Raw genomic sequence first — 25,282 nt, 5'->3', positions numbered from 1 at the left:
AGAAAAGTAAAGTTTGTAAGAGGTATAGGATAAGTTAGGAAAAAGAGAGGAGAAAAAAAAAGTGATGCAATTGCTTCCCATGTTGAAACAAACCATGCAAATTTGTTGCTCTGAATTGTCCAAAGTTATCAGAAACTATTGTCAGCAGATCCTAGGAGAGGAGACACTTGGTCCACCACTTCATTCAAATGGAACACCAAAACCCTACTACGTCAACCTAAAGTCACCGATACTTTGCCCAATTAATTTTTTTACACACACACACACACACACACACACATATATATATATATATATATATATATATATATATATATATATATATATATATATATATAATAGTTCAAGTGTGAGTCAAAGTCCTACATTGGATATTGTTCCGGTATACCCAATAAGTCTCACATCGTTTAGGAGTCGAGGTCAAGAGAAGTTTAAATACTCCTACCTCCCTCTACCCTCTGAGGCGCTTTTTAAGGACAAAACATCGTTGTTCCTAACGATGGCTGTCAGACGAGCTTGTGGGGACCCATACTCCTACCTCCTTCCACCCTCTGAATCACCTTTTATGGACAAAACCGTGACACTATATATAAGAATAAAGATCCATAACATAATTGTCTTAAAATTTTAGAGTAAAAGTGGTGTCAAATGTCTTTTATATATATATATAAGTTGTTTGTGTGCGAGAATTTTTTATTGATAAATATTAGTTATTTTTTTTAGTTGTGTGCGAGATATGGTTGAGTATCTTCTCTTCTCAAACGAAAGTTCTCTTACATATGAGTGTTTTGATACTAAGTAAAAAACTTAGAATGATAAAGAAGTGAAGAGAATTTGATGATATAATTACTTTAATAATAATATATACGTAGACTTTTGATTCTCCAAGACTAGAGATGGCAAATAAACCCGTGCCCGTGGGTATCACCCGAACCCGTCCCCGTTTTGACGGGGAATCCCCGCTTTGACTGGGTATGGGTATGAGTATGGGTAATACCCGAAATTTTCAACTGGGGATGGGGATGGGGATGGGGATATATATATACCCGCCCAAATACCCGTCCCCGCTTAAATTACTAAACTATTTATAATTTATTAAATAATCTAAAATATATATATAAATAAATAATATATTTACACATAAAATATAATATAATATAATATAATATAATATAATATAATATAATATAGTATATATACATATAAATAAAATATACTTTTATATATATATATATATATATATATATATATATATATATATATATATATATATATATATATATTTACACATATACATGTAATATAATATAATATACATATAATATATATACATAATAATATAATATAATATATATAATATATACGTATAAAACAAATTAATCATTTAACTAGTGAGATCTTTTATAAACAAATTTATAACATTACAAATTTATAAAAATTTAAAAGAAATATATATATATATATATATATATATATATATATATATATATATATAAAAGCATAAAATATCTACGCATATACATATAATATATATACATAATAATATAATATATATTATTATATTTATATTATTATATAATATAATATATACTTAAAATAAATATATATCTATAAATATATATATATATATAAACATAAGATATCCACACATATAATATATATACATAGTAATAATAATATAATATATAATATAATATAATATATATAAATAATTATATATATATATATATAAACATAAGATATCCACACATATAATATATATATACATAGTAATATAATATATAATATAATATAATATAATATAATATAATATATATATATATATATATATATATATATATAACATATTTCTCATTCTCTTTGTTTTTTGTTATATAACATATTGGCAATTGCTTCAGTTTTAGATCCAAGGTACAAGATGGACATGTTAGAATATTATTTTTATAAATTGTATGGTAATGATTTTGATCTGAAACTTAGTAGGATTCGTCAAATGTGCTATGATTTGGTTTTGGAATATCAATCAAAAAAGAATGAAACTTCTTCTTATAGAGCTACATCATTGGAGTTGGAAAAGGATGTTGATAATGATGCGAATGAATTTTTAGAGTTTATGGCAAAAAAGAAAAAATCTACAACTACAGTTATGAAAACAGAGTTGGATTATTACTTGGAAGAAGATAATTTGCCGGTTACACAAGAATTTGATATCCTATCATGGTGGAAAACAAATGGGTTAAAGTTTCCAACCCTTCAAGCAATTGCAAGGGATGTTTTAGCTATTCCAATAACAACTGTAGCTTCTGAATCTGCTTTTAGTACTGGTGGTCAGATATTAACTTCTCACCGTAGTCGACTTCATCATATTACTATAGAGGCTTTGATGTGTACAAGAAGTTGGATATGGAACTCAAACCATCTAGGTAAGTTACTCAAATTTATTAATATTTTTTGTTAGTATTTTTTGTGAATTCTCATCTAATATTCTACATTTGGTGTTTGTAGGTGTTAAAAAATTAAAAGGAAAAGATGTTCTCATGAGTGAAAATGAATCTGATGAAGAAGGTACATTATATTCTAGTAATTAAAATTTTCAATTTCAATTATTATATCATATCTAATTTTTCATTTTTTTTCTATGTGTAGGTGGATCGAATGCAAATGAAACCACTGATCATTTGTAAAATTAATAAATATTTTGGTTATTATAAAATTTTAGTAATGTGTAATTTTTTAGCTTTTATATAATTATTTGAATTTTATTTAGTTGTTATTTGATATTTTAATTTGAGATTTATACTATTATAATATTTTTCTTAATATTTGACATCATGAAAATCAAAAAGAGTATGTTATTTTAATATTGAATATTTTGATAGTATCATGATTCCGTTGGTGTGGTTTTTAAATTTTTTTTATAAAAAATATTTAATTGATATATGGAACAATAAAAAAATGGGTATGGGTATGGGTATAAGAAAATACCCGTTACCCGGTGGGGATGAGGATGAGTCAAAAGTTGTATACCCGTTGGGGATGGGGATGGGGATGGGATCATGATACCCGTACCCGCCCCGCCCCGTTGCCATCCCTAAAGACTAAAGCTCAATAATAATAAAAAAAATAAAAAAACTTATGAGTGATCTTGTGTACTATTAAAATTATTTGTACTTAACTATCATATTTCAAATTCAATTTTATTGCTGGTTACACTATATAAATCTTAAATTTAAGTTTACTAAAGTAAAAGTATACTTTTAATTTCAAATATATTAAATAAATACATTTTGATTTATTATTTCAAGTAATATGGTATGTTTTGAACTTTTTTAAATAAAAATATCTGAATATTTCACTCATTTAAATGAGTCATATCTCATACTTTTCAAAACTACTAATAAAATATTATTTTTTAAATAGTATTCGTGCATGAAGGTGGAAATATTTGAATAACGAAAGTATTATTAGTATATATTTAAAAGTACTCTTAGTATATATTTAAGAGTATTCTTAATAAATTAATTAATTGGTAGCTTTTATTTAAAGGAAATATTTTACTAGTATATACTTTTCTCGTACGTAGATTTCATCAATATTAATTAATTTTGATTAACATAGACCAATTTCAATTTAGTAATACCACATGTCAATTATTTGAAATTTAATGAATACAGATTAATTACAAATGTAGCTAAATTATTTTAAACTATAATGCTTATATTCATTGATTTAAAGAATAGTTTTATAGATGATATAAACAAGTTGTTTGATCGCAATACAACAAAATTATAAATAATTTTATCTGGATAAATTTCATTGATATTAAATACTTTTTTTACTTATAAATTTTTTTTTATTCTAACTTATTTATAGTTTAGACTTATTAACATTTGATAATAAACTTATATTTTAATAAATTATTAAACTTTTTTATTTAATATAATATATAAATTACACCATTACTCCTCCAGCCTAATTATGTAACTTATGTAACTTCCTACTTGAAATAACTAATACATAAAATTTATTTTAATTTTAAAATTATATTATTTATATTAAAAAAATGCAAATACACATATTTTATTCTTAGTTAAATAAGCTAAATATCCAACTTACTAGTCCAAAATCCAATCCAAAAAACGGAGACAAGATATGACCTAATTATTTTTTGATTTGTTTGTTTGTTAGTGGAAAAAGTTGAAGCATTTATGCTATGATTACAGTTCACAAGTTTAGAAAAGAAAAAGAAAAAATTAAACAGTGGTGCCAAACATTAATTCATGGGTCCCACTCAAACAACAAACCAAACCTTTATGCCCTACAATTTATAGGACACTATGCCCTTCATTCTGCCATCCCATAAATTCCTTTTTCACTCAAATTATTAGAATAAATTTATGGATAAAATAAATTTTGATTAATGTAGTTTTAATATTTTTTTTTATTATGCTTCAATTTTTATTAATTTTATTTAGTTTAGTAATTTTTTTATTAATGTTATTTAAATAATTAATTGTAATGAATAATATAGTCGTGTTTTTGTAAATTTTTTTATAACTTTTTATAATTTTTATTTTAATTTTTAATATGTTTTGAAAAAATATTTACGTGGTGTCAACTCTAGTAGCGTGTAACATACCAATGTCAATGTTTTATATTCAATTTGATTGATTTTTATATTCGTTATTTTTGTTTAATTTAATTCTAATTTAAAATTGAGTCAAAGTTTTAAAAATCACATTTGATTTATAATCTCTTCAAATCTTATATCAACGACATTAAACCTCATCCTTAAAATTTTCAGTATAACTTTATACTAATTGTAACCCAAAACACAAATATTTAATAAAAGTATGAATTTTAATAAAAACATTATTATAGCATTTATATAAAAATTAAATTTAGTCTCAAATTCGGAGATGAACAAAACAACTCCATTAAAATAAGGACTAAATTGAACAAAAATAATGAATATATAAACCTTAGTGAATGTAAAACATTGATCATGACAAATGACATGTTACTGGTTGACACATAGACATTTAAAAAAAAATCAAATAAAATTAAAAAGTTTTAAATAAACAAAAGAAATCATGAAGTGATAATTACCATTAATTATCTAAACAACATTAGCAATAAGGAAGAACTTGAATTGAACAAAAATAATGAATATAGAAATCATATTTGATATAAAACATTGACTATGACAGGTGACATACTACTGATTGATTGGTTGACACGTAGACATTTTCTGGAAAAGTATTAAAAATATTAAAAAATTAAAAATTAAAAAAATCATAAAATGACACGTAATAGTCATTGTTCTTTATTATTTATTATTTAGATGGAATTAGCAAGAAGAATCAAATTAAACAAAATTAACGAAAATGCAAATATAACTGAATTTGCATTTTTAACCTAAATTTAACTAATATGCTTTCAAATTTTCGTCAAATTTTTAAAATTCTACACAAATTATCTAGAGAAGAATACCATTTTTACCATATATAAAATGACAAAAATATTTAACTGTATAATTAATCATTAAAAAAATTTATTATCTTTTACTTTTTGTTTTATAAATTAAAATAATTAATATTATTTTTTAGTAAATTGACTAATGCTAAAAACTAAACATACACTTAATTGTATTAATCATATAATTCAAATAACACCACTCAAATAAGTAAAACGATTGTAATAAAATTAAAACCTTTTTATTATACTAAAAATAAAATATAGTAACCCGTATCGTAATGAACTAATTATCCTCAAATTTCACGTGTTTCTAAAATCCTGCGCAAATTAGTCATTAAATGTATCAGTTGTTAAGGTTTATGAATTATTTAACTATGATGCTAAGAGCTAATTTATTATGTCAAAAATTATAATTATGTTAATCTAAAAAATGTAATTATCACTCACGTTTCGAAAACTTTTTTTTTTTTTGTTTTTACAATAATCTGGGAGAATGAAAATAGCAGCAGACACACACATAAACACAGAATGCACATTACGCGTTTCGTATGATCTCACTCACTCACCGTCGTGTGTATAATGTATGTGTCTCTGCAACACAACACCATGTGTTAATGTTGTGTACACCACACACACAACATAACATAAATCTTAGTAAATGTTTTTTTTTTTTTTTTTTTTGCAGCATTACATTGCAGAGAAAAGGGTGGGAGTAGTAGCAGTAGGTGGTAGGAGGTGTAGTTAATAGCAATAGGAACAGCAATTGGTGCCACTGTGACACTGCTCTTTCTGCCTCTCACCCTTCTCGTGATTACCCTTTCAACCTTTTCTGTTTTCTCTTTCCTCTTTCACCGTATTCACCCTTTTGCCTTTTCCTTCTTTCTCTCTCTCTTTCAACTTCAAACTTCAAACCCTAGCCATACCATTGGCATGCTCTTCCTCTTTCAGTTGCTTTTTCATGTATTACGCTTTTGGGTCTTTCAATTCCCCTTCACACCGCTTTTTCTGGGATTTTGGAGCTTTCAGGTAATGTTTATCACTTTATTTTCTGTTTTTTGTTTTTTATTTGTTGTTTCTTTCGTTAATTGATTGTTGGCATGGTTTTTTGTTTCAGATTTTGTTTTTGTTTTCTGGGTGGTTGGATTATGTTTGCTTGACTTTGCAGTAGGCTTTTTTTTTCTTCCCTTGAATGATGGTTTTTCAATTTGATTGTGATTTTTTTTTTTGTAATGCTTTAACTACTGTTTTTAGTGTTTTAGCTCCTCTTTTAATTTTGATCCACGGGAGGATAATTGGTAAAAATGTATTTATTTGTTTCATGGATTTTACTTTTATTTTTGTTTTTGATTTCTCTCTTTGATTGAACTTCCTTCTTGTTCACCTGGCTTTGAATCCAAGGTTTTTTTAGCTCTAATTATGGTACTAATCCCATGTATTGGGTGGCGAGTCTTGATCTTTTCTTTTTCCCTTGATATCAATTCTCACATGTGTTTACCGTTCTTTACAAAATCAAGAAAAGTATACCACTTCCACATTCACATATTCAAACACAAAATCTGAACACAGAGGTGCTCCATGCTTGCTCTCCTCCATTGGGGATGTAAATGCTTGTGGTGGTCCAAGATGGGAGTGGACGAAGAAATGAATTGTCTCCTTTTAAAGTTGAGTAATAAAAATGTGTTGGACTTTCAAATTGCAAAGATGGCTTAGGAGAGTGAAATGTGGGGTGAATATCCACTTCAGTTTGTCTGACAACTTGGTGTTCGAATGCATTATGCATGTGTCTGGTATCTTTCCCTGCCTTTGCAGCTAAATACATTGTTTCCCAAACTTGTGGTGAATATTCATGATGAATCCATAGATAAATAATGACGCATTAGAGTATATCTCTTCGTTTGTTCCATTATTATTGTCTTGACCTATCTGCAATATCAATGTTAAAATTTCAGGTTTGGATGCCGAGAGTCATGACTGAAGAGAAATGTGGAGGTGCCCTTTGCGGTTTTGTACTTCTGTGCAATCCTCTGTGACTTATCTTTGAAGTTGGGCTAAAGCTGAGTTCCCTTTTATTATTCATCAACTTGTCATCTATCAAATATGGATACCTCTGGTAGTACATGTGAGATAGTGGAATCAAGGGAAGAAATAATATCTGAGATTAAAATGGTTGACAAACCTGAGAGTAGTTGTGCTCACAAATCAGGAAAAAGGTATTCGATTGAGAATGATATTAATCAGCTTTTCCAGGCTATTGATGTTAAAAGTTCATCAAGAGGTCACAGCTCATCACGTTTACAAAAGAATGCTCTTAAAAGGCCAATAAAAGTCACTTCATCTCAGGCATCAGGAATTGGCATCTCAGAGCCTGTAAGTTTGAAGCAGGCACTTAGAGGGTTGTGCATCTCTCAGGCCTCAGAAATGGCTGCTTTGAAAAGATTGTCAAAGCCATGCAGTTCATCTAGAGCGTCAGAGGCTGGCACCATAAAAAGGTTGTACACAGCGGTGGTAGACGAGGGGAAAGGGAACTTGGTAGAAATTTCTCTAGTGCCAGAGATATCTACTGCACCTTCTAATAAATTGCCCGGTGTAACTATATCAAGTTCAATTGATCATCGTACTAGTCCTTTGGTTGATGCTACAAAACCAAAAGAAATGGTGATTGGGTTTTCATCCCAAGATCAGATTGTTCCTCTGTCTTTAGAGGTTGAGGGTGACAAACCAGTTGTGGACACTGGAACACCAATACTTGCAAATTTGTCACCAGTTGCCTCTGCTAGTGAAGTGGTGCCAGAGGCTAGAAGGGATCCTGTTTCCTTAAACAAAGCTTCTCTTAGTTCTTCAATGCCAGTTAAGGGGCAGGAAGCAAATTTACCTCTTGCGTCTTGTCCACCTAGCTCTAGCCCTGGTAATGGAGGGGATAAATCAACAAGCAGTAATACATGTTTGTCAAAGCCAATATTCAATAACTTGAACTTCCTTAAGAAAAAGGTAAAGCAGGATTTTAGTTCTGCCTCAAGCTGCTCCACTCCATGTACGAGTAATTTGGACAAGGAGGTTGGAAAGTCTGAATTGAAGCACGGAGTGAAAGAAAATGAGAAATTGTCTCCCAGCTGTTCAAATCATAGCATTGAAGTTAACTCAATTAGTGTTGGTACGGATTCATGCAAACCTGGTTTCAGCTTGAACTGCAATAAGAGAACCAAGTTTCTGGTGACAAAAGTTGATGAGAAATCAAGATCAAAGGAAAAGGGAGAGTTCTCTCAAAGTTCAAAAAGTAGCATTGGTGAGTATAGTAGTAGCACAAGCATCAGTGAGGAAAGCAGTCTAAGTGGTTCCAGCCGTGGTGGCCACAGACCTCACATGTCTAAACACATGAGATGGGAAGCTATCCGAGTTGTTCAGCAGCAACATGGTAATTTAAATTTGAAGCACTTTAAGTTGCTAAAGAGGCTTGGTAGTGGGGACATTGGAACTGTTTACCTTGCGGAACTAATTGGTACAAGCTGTCTTTTTGCACTCAAAGTGATGGACAATGAATTTTTGTCTAGTCGGAAGAAAATGTTCAGGGCCCAAACTGAGAGAGAGATCCTTCACATGCTAGATCATCCATTTCTTCCTACGCTGTACTCCCACATTGCAACAGATAAGCTCTCTTGCTTGGTTATGGAGTATTGTCCAGGAGGAGATCTGCATGTGCTGCGACAGAGGCAGTCATACAAGAGTTTCTCGGAACAAGCAACTAGGTAAGAGTTGTGAACTTTTCCATTCCTTCGTGACAAGAAAATATATTTTGAAATTCAATCATGCCTCGGTTTCTATATTTTTGTTTTGAAATTCAATCGATGTCTGGGTAGAGCAAGGTCATATTCTTTTAACCTGAGATAATTTTTATGTTCGAGTCCAGTAGATCTTTATGGTAATTTGTTCATTGCAGCATTTATTTCTAAGTCCGGCTAGCATTATATGTTTGATGCTATGCACTGAACTGGAAAACCTAGTTTAAATTTTTTGGAGAATTGAAGCGAGGTAACCTTGATGAATGAAATTTAAACAGAACAGACCCATGTGTGCGCAAATTGGTTGGGTCGTTTAGTTGACAACTATAGGATTCCCCAACAGAACTGAATCAAAGAGAAGTGTTTGATATTAACTTGATTGATGTACCAAAAAATGTTTTGTTTAGCCTGCAATTCAAAAAGATGCAGATTAGGTGTGAATGTTGTATTGTCTCATTTTCACTTTACCAGAAACAGTTTCCTATGTGTCAATGCATGACAAGTTTTTCATCCGTTCTTTAATATAGTCATGGCATCACATTTGCAGGTTTTATGTTGCTGAGGTTCTTCTTGCTCTGGAGTATTTGCACATGCTGGGAGTTGTATATCGAGATCTAAAGCCTGAAAATATCCTAGTACGAGAAGATGGTCATATTATGCTGACAGATTTTGATTTGTCACTCAGGTGTTCTGTCAATCCAATGTTAGTCAAGTCATCTTCACCAGACACAGATGCCACGAAGAAGAGCTCCAGTCCCTGTTCTGAAGCTAGCTGCATACACCCTTTCTGTCTCCAACCGGATTGGCAAGTTTCCTGCTTTACTCCCATTCTATTATCTGCTGGAGCAAAATCCCGAAAGATGAAGTCTGATTTAGCTTCCCATGTTGGTCCACTGCCACAGCTTGTAGTGGAGCCTACCAGTGCACGGTCTAACTCCTTTGTTGGAACCTATGAATATCTTGCTCCGGAGATCATCAAGGGTGAGGGTCATGGGAGTGCAGTAGATTGGTGGACTTTTGGTGTACTTTTGTTTGAGCTTTTATATGGTAAGACTCCCTTCAAGGGCCAATCAAATGAGGACACATTAGCCAATGTTGTGTCACAATGCCTAAAGTTCCCGGGTGCTCCCATAGTCAGCTTTCATGCCAGAGATTTGATCAGAGGGTTGTTGATAAAGGATCCTGAAAATCGATTAGGTTCTGTAAAAGGTGCTGCTGAAATAAAGCAGCACCCGTTCTTTGAAGGCCTCAACTGGGCTCTAATACGGTGTGCGGCACCACCAGAGCTCCCCAAGTTTCGGGATTTTGGAACTAGTGCCACATCTATGGCTGCAAATAAGGAGAATGCAAATGATTTAGAGGATATAGAAGATTGTGAAGAGTTTGAGCTGTTTTAGTTACTCGGTCCTTTCCAACCCTGCTTTCCTTTTTCGTTTCTCTTTATAAGAGGTCGGAAGTTGAATTGAACTTGACTTGGTTTCAAAACCCAATCTCATCCATATAACACTTAGTATAGCTTATAGCACAAATGTAATCCAAACCATGTAACAAATAGATAGATTAGTATATGTTTATACTGTACTAGAAGTTGCAAATCGGTAAAGGAAACACAAGGATTTCTTTGGTTTGTCTGCCTCTATATGATATTATCAATGGATATTTCATTCCCTTTTCTCATTTTCGTCCATGGTTGAAACACTCCCAAACTCCTTTATCTCTAGGTTTTTTTAATACTCTCTGGTTAGTTGCATACTTTTACAGTTAATTAGTTACAGTACATGCGCAAAAAGTAATTTATAAATGGAAGCCTTTCAAGTTTGTTAGTGGCTTTTGCAATTTAGCAATTCCGTGAGATAAGTTTCATTTATGGGCCAATGCAGAATTGTAAATGAGCATAACAGTGGCAGGGTTGGTTTTCTTATGTTGGTGATTTTGAGTCAGTTCTATGTAACCTGTTGTATTATAACTTTATGAACTGGTTGTCTTATTCTTGTTGTATGCAGGTGTTTTCTTGGTTTAAAGCACAGATCGGAGATGTTGGCATTCAATACAAGCAAAGTTCTAGTGACTGCCAGTTAAATATGCGTGAAAAGGGTCAGTATATGAAGTTGATCAGCTTTGGACTATAATTTTCTTTCTAGGATCCGATTGGATAAATTTCTCCATCAATGTCTTTAGCAGAAAAAAAAAAGACAAAAAAAACTTCTCCATTAGCTGAAAGTAGCTTATGGGTAAGCCAATTTGTAGAAACTTCTTCATTTAACTTATCCCAAATTTAATGTTGTGTATACAGTGGTTTTAACTTAGGGAGAAATTTGTTTTACATCTTATCTCTTATTCTCTTCTTCTAGAAGTGCGAATGAAGAAAATCAACTCAACATGCCCCTAGTCTGATGTGAACACTGATGATACAGGATAACTGATGTGCTCATCATGTAAGACATGACCATGACAAAGTCCATAACAGTTACTGGTCAGGATGATGGATAGTACAGGTTTGCAAAAGGTAAATTATAACTATTGGTTGGTTCAACTTGTAGATAAAAGCAAAACATTTTGGTAGCTATTGGCCAAAGCCATGATGTGCTTGAACTAGAGTTGGAATGCTCTGTGCAAGTCATAAGCTGCTGAAGGTATATTTAGTATATTAAATTATTTTGTTAAGATTGTCACATGTTGACTTGTACAATGTAATTTCCTGAGGCTGAAATTACATATAAAACAAAATCATTGTCATTTAAGCAATTTATACACAGTTTTCCATTGATTTTACTTTTCCTTTGTTTTGTGACTTGTAAAAGTATTTTTCCTATGATTGCATTACATATATCTATGCACGTATGTAAGACCAAGATTGTTTTTTTGCTTCCTTCCTTTTCTTGTAATGTTTTGAATCTTTAGTACCTACCTTAGTATGTGCTCCGGTGGTGCCTGGGTTGGATGAACTTGCAATACTAGAGGATCCTTGTTGAACAATACATAGCTCATGTGAATGAACATATACAAAAGGAATCTTAATCACTTAAACATCTAGAAAATCTAAATCTATTGGGGGCAAATAATATCAATGTTGAACCACTTCCACTAGAGTTAAAATCAATCCCAAAGTACGTATGGTGTTGGAAGTTTTGTATTGGCTACAGCCATATTTAAAGTTTATTCTAACAAGATTTGATATTTGTTCGGTCTATTGTGTCACTCGCTATTGAAAAGTTTATTTTTTGTTGGGCATGTTGTTCCACAGCCATATTTAAAGTTTATTCTAACAAGATTTGATATTTGTTCGGTCTATTGTGTCACTCGCTATTGGAAAGTTTATTTTTTGTTGGGCATGTTGTTCCACAGCCATATTTAAAGTTTATTCTAACAAGATTTGATATTTGTTCGGTCTATTGTGTTACCCGTTATTGGAAAGTTTTTTTTTGTTGGACATGTTGTTCCACCTGCTATCGGACCGTTATGAGACCACTCATTAATGTCTAGTCTCACACTTGAGATGTCATACTTCGGCGTGAGAGGTGTATGTTGGAAGTCCCATATTGGCTAGAGATAAGGAATTAAGAGTATATAAGTGGGTGCAAACTTCACTTTACAAGCCAGTTTTGTGAGATTGAGTTAGGCTTAAAGTCCACTTCTTAATACATGGTGTGGTACTTTCTGTAGAACAGACTAGTAAAAGTGGACAACTTTATTTAACCCTTTCATGTTTGAGTTATATGCCACGGAATAGTTGTTAAACTGATCACATACAAATTGAAGTTGCAGACTTATATACGCACATACATACACATTAATTCTCTCTCTCTCTCTTTAGTCACATTGAATGATGGAACTTCTCAGAATATTTTACTCAATATCAGTGTGGCAGCTATGCATATTTTATTTTGAGGTGTTACCTCCATTGTACCTTCATCTGTGTTTTGTTGTCATGCAGGTGTGATATCACTTGTTTTGGGACGTTACTATTTTTTCCATCACAGACCAAAAGTCATGTGACACTGAAGTTGATTCTGGTGTTGATCTCACTCCCATTCTGGCTTTCAATTAATCAATAGTTTACAAGAAAGAAGAGCATGGATGCAAGGTGTTGAAGTAATTTAGCTGCAAGTTTCCATCCAAATTAAACCAATATCAATTGCACCAACATCCTTCCAATGAGTTTGTGTTCAATTTGTCAGAATATCATATAACATTCCTCTTGTTTTGTATCCATATATTCATTTCATTGAGTTTTGTCATATCAATTCAGTAATATTCCCATGCATAGAAATGATAGTGCAAGAAGTGGTACAGGAGCATCCACTAGGACAAAAGTCAATCAATTGACATGCACATGCTCAGAAATGTGCTTATAATAAAACTTAGATCGAACAACATAGTTGTGAAATTATCCTAGAGTATTGGAAAATATGTTTTTTAAAATATATTTCAATATTTATACTTTCAGTCAAATGTGATGAAACTCTCCTAATATTTGTTTAAGTGGTAAGGACTTGTGTTGAATGGTCCAAGATTCAAATATATGTGATATCATTTTTAGTATGAATCAAGTTGTAGTCAAGCCCTTTGTACTTTTATGATTTATCATTAAACTTTTTAAAATATAGATTTAGTCTCTTCTATTTTTTCAAATTAAAAAAATATTAAAAGTTAAATTAAACTCGCAGTTTTTAATATAAGAATCAAATTCGTTGGTACATAAATATTAGACCTTAAACATGCTTTACCAAAGCTTTTAAATGGTTTAAATATTTTTTAAATTTCTAAAAATATTATCTTGCCTTTTTATGTCTTTATAATTATTTCTTTTGCTTTTAAGTTCCCAAAATTTCGTTAGTATTCTTCTTTTTCAAGTTTTTATTATTAATTACTAGTGTACACTTATACAATACGATTTTTTAAATATAAATAATAATGTCTTAGTAGGTGATAATAATGTAATATTATTAAATTAATATATAAAATAAATTTATATTTATTAAAAATGAAGTGAAATGTTAAAAATAAAGTAAAATGAATAGAAAAATTAATTGTTGATGAATAAAAAAAAGAAAAAATAAACAATTTTATAGAAAATAGTTAAAAATAACTATTAATTTAAAAAATTTAATAAATAATTATATTGTAAAGGGTAGAATTGGTATTATGATATGTGTAAAAAAAAATTTTCTTTATATATTGTTATAGATAATTAATTTAATGATAAATGCAGAAAGTTTTAAATGAGATGATTAATAATTCTAAAACTTTTTATTGAAACATGATGGGTAAAATATCACTCTAGGCCAAAACATGTCATTATTAAAATATTTCTAAGTACATAATTAGATTAAGCAACGTAGTTATTACTTTATATATAAGATAATTTTTGCCTGATTGTACATTTTTGTCATTGAAGCTTCAAACTTTTGCACATTTAACCATTTAAGTTTCAATTTGTGAATGTAGAATAATTGATGGAAGTGTTTAAACAACTATAATTTAATTGTAAAATTAAAAAAAGACAATGATAAAATATTATAAAAGATTAAAAAAAAACATTTTTTGCATATGATAAAACTAGATATAATGATATTTTATGTAAAACCTTATCTTTTCTTCCACACACTCTCAAATCATCTCTTTCTCATCCAGTTCTTTATCTTCTTTCAAAATAATATATAGAATCCAAAAATTGTATATAAATTTCCAACGTTCTTAATTTATTTTAATAAATATAATAATTAACACCTTACATGGAAATTATATTTAGGATATCTAGAATAAATTATTAATATCATATTACTATTCTAATATTTGAGTTCAAGTCTTACAGCATAGAGGCGCTCTGCAAATACAGTCGCCGACACATGATGTCCTCCTCCGGCGGCGCCGGCAGGTATATAGCCTTTCCGCCGCCCTCCGCCCCTTCCCCTCTTTCTCTTTATTATTCTCTCTCTATGTACATATGTGTGTGTGGATTGCAATGCAAGTGTAGCTTTATTTGATTGGATGGGGATGAAGTAAGTTAGAGAAAGGGTTTGGTTTAGTTTGGTTGGGTTGTTGTTTCATTACTAAGGTAAGGTTTCTTCTTTTCTTATGTTCATTAATCATTTATATAATAATCAAATTAATACCATTTTGTTTTATTATTGTTTTTTTATTGATTACTCAAAATCACAGATTGGTATATTCTCAGTAACCAATTGTTAGTAACAGAATGAGTGCAAGCTGCTTGGTAGCAGAGACAGTATGGAAGGATATTGAGTCTACACACAAAGGTCAGTAACTTGATTACTTTATATACTTTCAATCAAGGTTTTGAATTGTAGCTGCAATTTACCAATCCTTGATATTACCGAAAATTTTGTATAATGATGTTTCAATATGTAGTGAAAACTCAATAAACCTTGCTCTTGTGGTTGCAATTGTGGTTGTGGTTGGGGTAGTGGTTGTGGTTTCGTAGCAATTTTTGATGTGATAGAAAATTCAGGAGAAATGCGGCTAATGCAGCCACAATTACAGTCACAATCCTGTCACTTGTTATGGAGGTTTCCCCTAATATGAGTGTTTATCAATTGGTATTAGGATTTTTACCAACCAGGAAATTGAAGGAGGTGTGTCACTTTGTAAAATGTTTTATAGTGAAAGTTATCGGAACCTTGACTTTCAAGGGTGTCACTATGAAGGGGAATCGGGTATTATGAGATGTCTAAGTCCTGTATTGACAAGTATGAGATGCTTGTGGAATTTTTAAGCACTTGGTTCTCTTCTCATAATTACTAGTTTTTTAGCGTGGATACCCGGATACTTGGGTGTTTATCAATTGCGGCTGTAAATTTGCAATTATGGGGTTGGATGGTTTTTTAAAACCTACTTTGAAGTACTGACTTGTGACCAAAGACCATCTTGTTTTCATGTTGCAGTGAATGATGATCAACTTTGGACGTTAGTCAATTGCTTCCCATTCCTTTGTGTTCTTTTCAAATCATTATTGCCCCGCATTGTGTTTCTATTGAAGTTGTTTTTGGTCTTTATGCAACATGAAACCAGTTTGCATTTCTTGTTTGGCAAGAACTTCGAGGGAGCCACTAGAATTGTTGACCAAAGAGGTGTCAGCAAGATATCTGCTCACCCCAGTGGAAGGTTTATCTTTCAGGTTTCACCTTCCCACCTCACTTCTATTGCCTTGAATGGGTCAATTTTTGCTTAAAATTCAGATATATGATTTACAAAATAAGTATTTTCTCACCCCACAGGCTAGTAGGAAAGAAAGAGATAGGAAAAAAAGAAAAACAGGATAAATCTGATGAGTAATGTTATTATAAGGGAAAATAGAAATATAAAAAGATGTAAGGTGGTTGTAACAGTTGAGATGTGAAAAGATAGAGTTGAGATGATTGAATAAGATATAAGTTGGCACAATATTTATATCCCTGGCTTTCAAATTTGGAATATTTTAAACATATGTAAAAATTTTAGTGTTTGCATGACAATATTGAGACTTAATGGGAAAACGGTTGTTGTACAACTAAAGTGGCACAATATTGTTGTTCTCTTTGATTCTTGGAGAATCTTTTTGAGATACATGCATATGAAAAAAGATGAAAGTAAAAGATAGAGAAAATGGATAGTGTCAATTATTTCATGTCAAGCAAAGGATGTTTTGACTTTTGTGAATCTAAAGAACCATTCATTTGTTTGATATGGATCATGCATTTTGTATCCCCTTGTTAAGGTTAGAGGAGAATCCCGAAGAAAAGAACAATATCTCTGTTTTGCTGAGAATTTTTGTGCCTGTTATTCTTTCTTCTATGATGTCGTCAACAGAAGGGAACAACTTTGTGTAAGGCCATATACGCGTTTCATCATCTTCTGTTGATTATAAATATCAATATTATTGTAATGCTCAAATATACAATGTGCATTGTGTGTATGTTCCAGTGTAAACATCAATTAGCTGCAAGACTCGCTGCATCTTTGGGATCGTATGCTGAAGTTAAAGTGTCTGATGAGGAGCTAGCTCTGTTACTATCAACAATATAGTCCTGGCTCTGTAGATTAATACTTTATAATTTATTTAATATTGATTTTATGGAGCAAGGAACATATCATCTTTAGATTTAGTTAATAGTGATGAGTCTCAGGAGCCTGATTGGGCAATAGTGTGTTAGATGGGCAAAAGCAAGAACATCTTATCAGTGAAAAAGTGTATTTAGATGGGCAAAAGGTAGAACAGATGAAAGCACAAACAACCTATTGTAGTAGACCTTTTAACATTTTTTGTTTCAATTTTATAAAATAACTCATACAAGCTGTCAAAATTTGTTTGAATGAGATTCGAATGAACTAAATAATTTCTGAAGCGAGTGTTTAAACTATTGATTTTCTGATAAGGTGCATTTTATTCTCTAAAGTCAAGTGCACCATTGAATTTAAAGGACCCAAATCCCAACTCATGACTTCATAGTTTTCCATAAATTTTTATCAACGATAGAGAGTATAAGTCTTGTAGGAAGTGTGCTTGCCTTCAAATTTAGCAGGGAGTTGCGTTCTCTTAATTACCTTATTTTGCTAATCTGTATCATAGAAAATTTTAATTTCTTTTGCCGTTAACGGTTGTTAAAGGTTAACTTCTATCTTCATGTTTAAATTTATTATTTCTTTTTCTATTGGCCTGTTACCAACTTTGCATGTTGTTCATAAAAAGGATCTGATTTTAGCAGTTTAGATATTGCCATGAAAGAGATAGACTCTGCGATAGGGTGGGTGGATGAGCCTGTCAACATGTTGCATGTGATGACAATTTTTTTTGGTTCTGTGATGTTCCATGTAGCATAAAGCATTGTAAATATATTGGATAAAGTTACATTTTTTTTTGTGTCAAAGGGCTATAAATGAACACCACTAACTTCAAACTCCATTCCAACCTTTTTGGTTGGTAGAGCTCCCTTTGTTGGGTGCAGATAGGATAACATCTACACTTGATAACCAAGTCCTACTTGACCTTTCAATTTAGGTCAATCAAACATTAACGGCTACCAGCAAAGTATGCCAAAGGTCCGACAAAAGCACCATTGATGTAAGTTGCAGGCTCAGAATGGCTGTAATCACTGCGGTCATCTGGGAATCCATCATTTTGGTTTGGACCTCCAACTATAGCTCCAACCAATATGTTAGGATTAGGATTCATTGAGTGGAAAAATGGGTCAAACCCTCCATCACAGCCTATGGTTTGTGGATGAGCTGCTATTGAAGGCAAGGAAGATCCTCTGTGGTGAATTCTCTTGGGAAAGTATGGACCATAGCCTACCATGTAGGACATTCTTAATGGGTTTTCACCTAATATGTAATCTACCTGAAATTGTACAAGAAATTTTGTCAACCATGGAATAGGCAAAAGAGAAGTGGATATTGAACTTACAAAGTTTTGTGAAGAGCATTACCTGTCTTTTTGCAATGCTTCTTAAGGTATTTGGAGTGACCAACACACCGCCACAGTTAAATGTGTGTTTTGTAGCTGCCATGTACTTTGAATAGATTGTAAGCAAAAATGTTATTGAAGTCACATACTGGAGGTTGCTTTCAGGAAGCTTGTACATGAGTCCCCCTGCGCACAAAAGCACTTAGATTGACCCAATTGTGTAACATCACTTCTTTGAAACTCAGCGGTGTTGTTGCCTTTACCTTGTGTATATTGTGTACTAGAGGAGGGAGAGTTTGGCAGGATCTTGCACATAAAATTCTCAGCTTCTTGTTTGTATTGATCAAAATTCTTATCGCCATTCAGCAATGCTCTCTGCAATAACAATACACAATAAATCAGATAACATCACACAAACAAGTTAATTGATTCTAGATACTTTTCAATTGGATCACATGGACAACATGATATACCCTGGAGAGAAGAACATGAGCACCGGCATATTTGTTGTCCCAACTGAAGATATCTGGTTGATCATCAGCTCCCAAGGACTTCACCAAATTGTAGTAGTAAACAGCATTTGTCGCTCTGAAAAGCCATGCAGCCCCCCACAATAGTTCATCCTGAAAACAAACAACGGTTAGTAAGACAACACTATTTTCCAAGTAATTAGTCTTTTGTGCACTGCTAGTTAAATTTTTTTTACATTGTCATCCAATCATAAATTTGAGTGAAAGGAAAATATAGCAGGAAGGAAGGCAGAAGCAAGTAACTATAAAAATAATGGTTTTACCTTGAAACCAGAATATGAGCAGTAAAATGGGCAAACAGCTGATCCAAGTGAATCACTGTATGAACCTTGGTACTGCAAAGCAAAGTGGTAGACCTGCTGAGCAGTCCTTAATAACTGCTTAGAGTATGTTGGGTCAACCCTTCTGAAGACAATGGATGCAGCAGCAAGTGCTGCAGCAGTTTCTGCAGCCACATCTGAGCCAGGTTTATTGGGAGAGACCCAATACACAGTTCTGACAGTGTCCATGTCCTCTGGCCTTTCCCAACATTTGTGGTCCACATTTGGGTCTCCAACCCCAACATAGAGCTTCCCAGGTGAGGATGTGGCACACTTGAGAAGGTAGTCTGTGGCCCAACGAATTGCTGCTCTTGCCTCTTTTATTTGTCCTCCCATTCTCTTCCCATATTCAATTGTTCCCCATGACAGCATGGTCGTGGTGTACGCCATTGGAAAGTTGAACTTCACATTGTCTCCTGCATCATAATAACCTCCACTTAAATCCACCTGCCATACAAAGTTTCGATACGGTGAGACACTTCCTTCTTCAGCTTAATCAAATGAAATTCATGATTGTTTCCATAAGCACTTTGTTGAATGTTTATCATCTAATTGTATGTTGTAACATCATAAACAGATATGAAGTAAATGTTTATCAGTTCAATTATCAGTATATTCTGATAATTAGACCAGTTTGAGTACACATTAACAAGACAGTGATAATTATTATGCAACCACCGTTATAAAGTATTGCAATATTCATCATACAGTTTTTTGACTGTTAGAAAAGAGCAGTAACTGATAATATTTTTCTTTCAGTTTGAGAGTACTTCTCCGACCCAATTAACCAAAACTGATTAATTTAAGCACATGTTGCTTTTTGTAACTTGATTTACACTCTTACTCAAAGGATTAGATAAGGACTTTGAAACTTGTAAAACTAAAAGAGTCACGCATTCCAAGACTTGAGTAAAGAGAATGATTGCATAGCATATTGTTTCCAATTAAAAAAGAGAAAAAGAATGAATACTCAATTTTCGGCATCATCAAAGCGGTTGACTTATAACGTGATTGGTCCAACTTTTTAAAAGAAAAGTGTCTAAAGAAAATTTATGTGAAAAATGGTTTCAAAATAAGCAATTTTTTTTTTTTTTTTATAGCAAATCATTATTTTGTACTAGTCCTTTTACTGTGTATTATTATGCCACAGCAGCATAAAGAGTCACGTGAAAAACAACCTCTTCTCAATCAAAATTTACTCCAAGGAAATATTTGACTTTAAACCCGACAGTGATAAAATAAACTCCACCAACTTAGAACCTGTAAAAAGAAAAGACTAAAGAAACCTGCATCAAAGCATAGTAACAGAGTTCTGAATCAACAATGTCGAAACTTTCATCAAAATTTTACCATCGAACACTAATCTTCCCAGCATTCAAATATGAACTAAAAACAGCATGACAAATTCATTCTAATACCTGTGTTTAGCCATGCATGCATAGCCGTTACTTAGAACAAGCAATGAAAGCTTCTACAAATACAAATGCTCCTAAATAAAGAAAAAAACTGGTATGGTGCTATGCTTTGGTTCTGATAAAGTTTAGTTATGATGACAGCAATGAAAGAAGAAACTATAAGAAACAATCCATGGTGTGATGATATGCTTTTGAGCAGAACAAGCAAACACAAAATGAAAAGAAAAATGACAGAAAAAAAGAGATTATTGTTACATTGGCAAGGCGACCATCAAAAAGACCAGAATTTGATCTCCATCTGAGTAATTGATCAGCAGGAACCCTTCCTGACCTCTGTCCTTGGAAGAACAACAAGGATTTGGCCAATGCATCTGCATAATTAGGGTTACATTGGACACTACCCACCAACAAGAATGTGAAAAGGAACAATGAAACCAAGGAATTTCCCATTATCACTTTTTTTCTATCTTCTTGGTTGAACCACCAAAAGTGTTATGCTATGGTCTCTGTGTCTGACTTGTTGGTTGAAGCAAAATGAGTTATGTGCTTCCCTTTTTATATTACGCTTAGGAGAATCAATCCCTTGGCGTAAATCAAGGCTTTTCAATGACCCAACTAAAAAGAGACAGAAATATAATATAGTACCCTGTTTCATAGACTTCCTCAACCGTTTCGAGTGGGAATTTGAATAATGTTTTGCATGCAGATTTTAACACATGCATGCATCATTATTATTCAAGCATTTACTACAGAGACCGTTTATGACGGTTTTTGTGCTGTGACTAACCCTGTTTTGTCTCCATTTTTTGTCGTCAATGTGTATATGTTTTTTGAAGTTGTCATCATAAGACAATTGTCACCATGTTGTGAATTTATACCCTTTTCATTGTTTCCCTCTTGTTCTTGTTTTCTTCCTTTTGGATTGATGAAACAAAGAAAACGAGGTATTATAGTGTTTTGCTTTCACAAAACAGTGAAATGGGAGTGCTTAAAAATGCAATCTTTATCTTGATTATAAATTACTCGGTGTATCCATTTCAAAGCTATTTTCGTTAACTTCCATTTGAGTTTTGGAGATGAATTTAAATGTGGTTCACAACATGTAAAATTTAAATTTATGCAACATTCTGTTTTGCTAAATCTTTCTATCTAATTAAATACCCGAGGGATTTTTTTTGTTAAACAAATAACAAAGTGATAAAGACAGTAAAGTTTTATTTTATATTTGAAATTCACAAATAAATAAAGATGATAATTAAATTACATTATTAAGGTTAATCATATTATCCACTTTAAAATTTGGAACTTTATTATAGTTTTATTTTTAGAAATATCCCAACACATAAACAAATTATCTTTAATATGAACTTATAAACAATTTTATAAAATTGTTGGACTCAGATAAACCATACCTGTAATTTTATATATCATCTTCATTTATCATCTCTAATTTAAATTAATAGAAGTTTCATAAAATCTTTATTTATATATTACATAAAACTAAAGTAAAAACGTTAATAGTAATACAACGCAAATGTTCGGTAATGATATTTATAAACAAATTTCAACTCAACTTAAACTCAACCTAATCTAAACCTAATCTAAACCCGTGAGTCGAATTAAAAATTGTGACTCAATTTAACTGTTTTAATAAAAATATGTTTTGAAAAAAAAAAATTAAAATAATAAAAAAAATGAAGAAAAATTGATATGACGTGGTAAACATGATAGGACCACAAGAGTTTGTAGGGCCAATGGGTTGAAAGTTTCAAAGCACACATGACCTAATCCTCTCATTATGTTCCTCACGTGATTAGCTCGTGCTCCATCATTCTTCAAATTGGAGCACCTAAAAAAACCTCTTTTGGGGAAACAGTTTGAAAAAGTTGATTCAATCACACAAAATTAAAACAACAAAGTCCCTAATATTCCTCTCATTGCTTCATTCTTAACTTGACATTCTCTTTTTTCTCAAAATTTACATCAAAAGAAGAGGCGTGAATGGCGCCATTTTTAGGGTTACACCAAAATGGACCTCCGATTGCGCTAAGCAAACGGCGCCGAATTGTGGATTCAAATTAGGGTTTGGTTTAATTAGCATAATAATAATAATAATAAAAAAGTTGCATGTTTTATCTCATTTCTTGCTTTTGTGTTTTTGATTTAATATGTAATTGTACTTTACTTGGTATCTTCCAAACCCTATCTTCTTCTTCCTATCCTTTTGGACCAAGACTTTGAATATCCTCTTTCCACCATTTAAAGTTATTTACTTCAATAAAATTTTGGTGGGATTAGATCTATTTTAAAATTGTGGGACATGAAATGAAAATAAAGGCAAATAAACCAAAATGTGATCAACCAAATGTGTTTGTGTTTAATAAAAAAATGTTAAATATGTTTTTGGTCCCTTGATTTTGAGTGAATTTTGGAATTAGTCAATTTCAAAATTTTGGACCAATTTAGTCTTTCATCTCTCGAGATGCAAGGATTTTGTCATTTTAATCAAATTTTATCAAGTTTATTTGATATTTCAAGCACATTTCATAATAGTATTTGACTTAACATTAAAGTAACCATGTGTCAAACCGTATAAACAACTTAAATACAATCCTGACATGCGTATAAAATCTCAAATAAACTTATCAAAATTTGATTAAAATGACTAAATCTACGTATTTCGAAAGATCAATGACTAAATTGGTCCAAAGTTTCGAAATAGACTAATTTCAAAATTTACTTAAAGTTAAGAGATCAAAAATATATTTAACCCAATAAAAAAAATGTTGTAGTTTTAGTAAGTATTTCACACACCTATTTTAATGATCTATTGGTCACTTATCCAATATTAGTGGCTAACAAGGAAATAAAGTTAATTTATAGAATTTATCAAAATTATGATTTTTAATTAATTTCAACCAATATTTGAGGTGGTGTTAGAGAATAATGGGAAGAGTAAATGCAGCCAAAACTTTCTAAATTTTAGGGCAATTTGGTCAAAACTTCTTTTTCATATATATTTTATGGTTTCAATTTACATAAAATAAAACAACCCTTCAAATCTCCGCAAAAAATTGTTAAGTAAACCTTCTAGTCAAGTTTTGTAAAACAATGTACACACTTCAATTAAATATAAGCAATTATTTAAGTAAAAAGTGGTTGACAAACATCCAACAAATGGATAAAAAGTACTATATATACGTAGTTTTCAAATATAGTTGTTGCGAATTAAAAGTGTTTTCAAATTATGAAAAACTTAAAATTGGATGAATATTACTTTTCAAACTTTTTTTATAATATTTATAATCTTCTTGAAAGGTCAATCAGGATTATTCTTGAAATATTGTCTGCTTTGGAGCGTTTGAGCTCCATCACGATTTTATGTTTAAAAGACATCTCAGAGGATGAAAAAAGATAGAAATATTTAAATTTCGCTTGACCTCAATTCTTAAGTGATGTGAGACTTATTGGGTGTACCGAAACAGTTGTATAATGCAGCGAAGTTACGTATCACGAAAGTAAGTTTGGAAACGTGTATTTTTGTTGATGCAGAAGAGAAGTAGGAGAATTGATACATGAATATTGTGAAAATGGTATAAGAAAAATGAGAAGTTGGAACATAGCATGCAATGCATCTGATATTGGAAAAGAGAGTTGTGCATGAAGAAAGGCTTTTAGGTTCACCACTTTTCTACGTTAACACAATCCTAAAACTATGTAACAAATTATGTTCTTCTATATGTGTGATTTTTTCATTTTTTTTAATGATGTAAGAAGCTTGGTACTGTTGCTAACTTGGTACTGTGACAAAGTGCAAATATGTGTGTTTATTGGAACTCTTTAATTTAGAAATCAAGGAGAATCTTTTTTAGTTTTATCTCTTAACACCAGAGATATTGTGTGTTATTATTCATCCGCTTCTAAAACGTTAACTGTTAGTTTATTTGGTGGGTTTTTGACTAAAAAATTAGGGTTTTCCTCCTGTAAGTGCCGTAATTTTTTTTTTAAAATATTTATTTTACTTTTTCTAAAATTGACTTTTGGGTTACTTGTTTGGAAACAAAATTTTCTAAAATTTTTGGAACAAACTTTCTGAAATTTTTGAAACATGATTTTTAAGACAGGATTTTTTGAACTGTAAAATTGCAGCTTAGAACAGCAGTGATTTTTTGAATTTACCAGCAAAATTGATAGTTAAACAAGTATTTTAATATATTTATTTTGTACAAGAGATTAGGTAAATCATTATGGTTGATGTACAGGGAAATCGAGATATGCATAATAAACAGCTTTTTTTTTATTTTTCTATTTTTCTTCAATCAATCTCAATTTTCGCCCTACTTTTTTTTTCCTTATTTTT

The 25,282-nt window shown here is 31.4% G+C and overlaps 3 protein-coding genes and 1 long non-coding RNA gene across 11 annotated transcripts; 3 read left to right on the top strand and 1 right to left on the bottom strand.

Moving 5' to 3' along the window:
* The first annotated feature begins 6,042 nt into the window (after positions 1–6,042).
* LOC114183062 (serine/threonine-protein kinase D6PKL1-like) lies at positions 6,043–11,348 on the top strand. 2 transcript variants are annotated; one of them, XM_085671290.1, is made up of 3 exons: positions 6,043–6,504; positions 7,428–9,221; positions 9,802–11,348. In XM_085671290.1, exons 2-3 carry the CDS (start codon positions 7,576–7,578, stop codon positions 10,649–10,651), a joined length of 2,496 nt encoding a protein of 831 aa, XP_085527416.1. In that variant the 5' UTR covers positions 6,043–6,504; positions 7,428–7,575; the 3' UTR covers positions 10,652–11,348. The 2 variants fall into 2 exon arrangements, with proteins under 2 accessions (XP_085527416.1, XP_085527429.1); XM_085671303.1 differs by lacking the exon at positions 6,043–6,504 and adding an exon at positions 6,611–7,265.
* A 401-nt stretch (positions 11,349–11,749) lies between these two features.
* LOC146888563 (uncharacterized) lies at positions 11,750–13,706 on the top strand. The gene is made up of 2 exons (XR_014993912.1): positions 11,750–11,887; positions 13,189–13,706. It is a non-coding gene; the product is annotated as an uncharacterized LOC146888563 (long non-coding RNA).
* Positions 13,707–14,861: 1,155 nt separating this feature from the next.
* On the top strand, positions 14,862–20,111 carry SSN2 (zinc finger SWIM domain protein). Of its 7 annotated transcripts, none has more exons than XM_028081247.2 (6): positions 14,862–15,132; positions 15,453–15,514; positions 16,160–16,181; positions 16,287–16,392; positions 16,972–17,079; positions 17,178–17,598. In XM_028081247.2, the coding sequence occupies exons 1-6, from the start codon at positions 15,104–15,106 to the stop codon at positions 17,277–17,279; spliced, it is 429 nt and encodes a 142-aa protein (XP_027937048.1). In that variant the 5' UTR covers positions 14,862–15,103; the 3' UTR covers positions 17,280–17,598. The 7 variants fall into 7 exon arrangements, with proteins under 7 accessions (XP_027937048.1, XP_027937015.1, XP_027937056.1 ...); XM_028081263.2 differs by having other exon boundaries at positions 14,902–15,132; positions 15,417–15,514; XM_085671263.1 differs by lacking the exon at positions 14,862–15,132 and adding an exon at positions 15,155–15,312 and having other exon boundaries at positions 15,417–15,514.
* CEL3 (cellulase 3) lies at positions 18,060–21,456 on the bottom strand. Its single transcript, XM_028081201.2, has 6 exons — positions 21,178–21,456; positions 19,451–19,954; positions 19,131–19,280; positions 18,921–19,032; positions 18,680–18,843; positions 18,060–18,591 (listed from the first exon to the last, which is right to left on the bottom strand). The coding sequence occupies exons 1-6, from the start codon at positions 21,370–21,372 to the stop codon at positions 18,265–18,267; spliced, it is 1,452 nt and encodes a 483-aa protein (XP_027937002.1). The 5' UTR covers positions 21,373–21,456; the 3' UTR covers positions 18,060–18,264.
* Between the last annotated feature and the right edge of the window lie 3,826 nt (positions 21,457–25,282).

The sequence above is a fragment of the Vigna unguiculata genome, chromosome 1, assembly GCF_037176805.1.
Source record: "Vigna unguiculata cultivar grain cowpea cultivar isolate G323 ecotype 2 chromosome 1, ASM3717680v1, whole genome shotgun sequence".
NCBI classification, from domain to species: domain Eukaryota; kingdom Viridiplantae; phylum Streptophyta; class Magnoliopsida; order Fabales; family Fabaceae; genus Vigna; species Vigna unguiculata.
This window is presented reverse-complemented; position numbering and strand designations above follow the sequence as displayed.

What these genes read in the sequence shown, in the direction of transcription:
- SSN2 (XM_028081214.2), top strand. Translation starts at nt 15,104, where the DNA reads ATGATGTCCTCCTCCGGCGGCGCCGGCAG. An exon ending in TCCTCCGGCGGCGCCGGCAG is followed by an intron (nt 15,133 to 15,452) that starts GTATATAGCCTT and finishes TGTTAGTAACAG; the next exon opens with AATGAGTGCAAGCTGCTTGG. An exon ending in TATTGAGTCTACACACAAAG is followed by an intron (nt 15,515 to 16,159) that starts GTCAGTAACTTG and finishes TTCATGTTGCAG; the next exon opens with TGAATGATGATCAACTTTGG.
- CEL3 (XM_028081201.2), bottom strand. Translation starts at nt 21,372, where the DNA reads ATGGGAAATTCCTTGGTTTCATTGTTCCTTTTCACATTCTTGTTGGTG. An exon ending in TTGATGGTCGCCTTGCCAAT is followed by an intron (nt 19,955 to 21,177) that starts GTAACAATAATC and finishes TTTGTATGGCAG; the next exon opens with GTGGATTTAAGTGGAGGTTA. An exon ending in TAGTACACAATATACACAAG is followed by an intron (nt 18,844 to 18,920) that starts GTAAAGGCAACA and finishes TTTTGTGCGCAG; the next exon opens with GGGGACTCATGTACAAGCTT.
- LOC114183062 (XM_085671290.1), top strand. Translation starts at nt 7,576, where the DNA reads ATGGATACCTCTGGTAGTACATGTGAGATAGTGGAATCAAGGGAAGAA. An exon ending in TTCTCGGAACAAGCAACTAG is followed by an intron (nt 9,222 to 9,801) that starts GTAAGAGTTGTG and finishes TCACATTTGCAG; the next exon opens with GTTTTATGTTGCTGAGGTTC.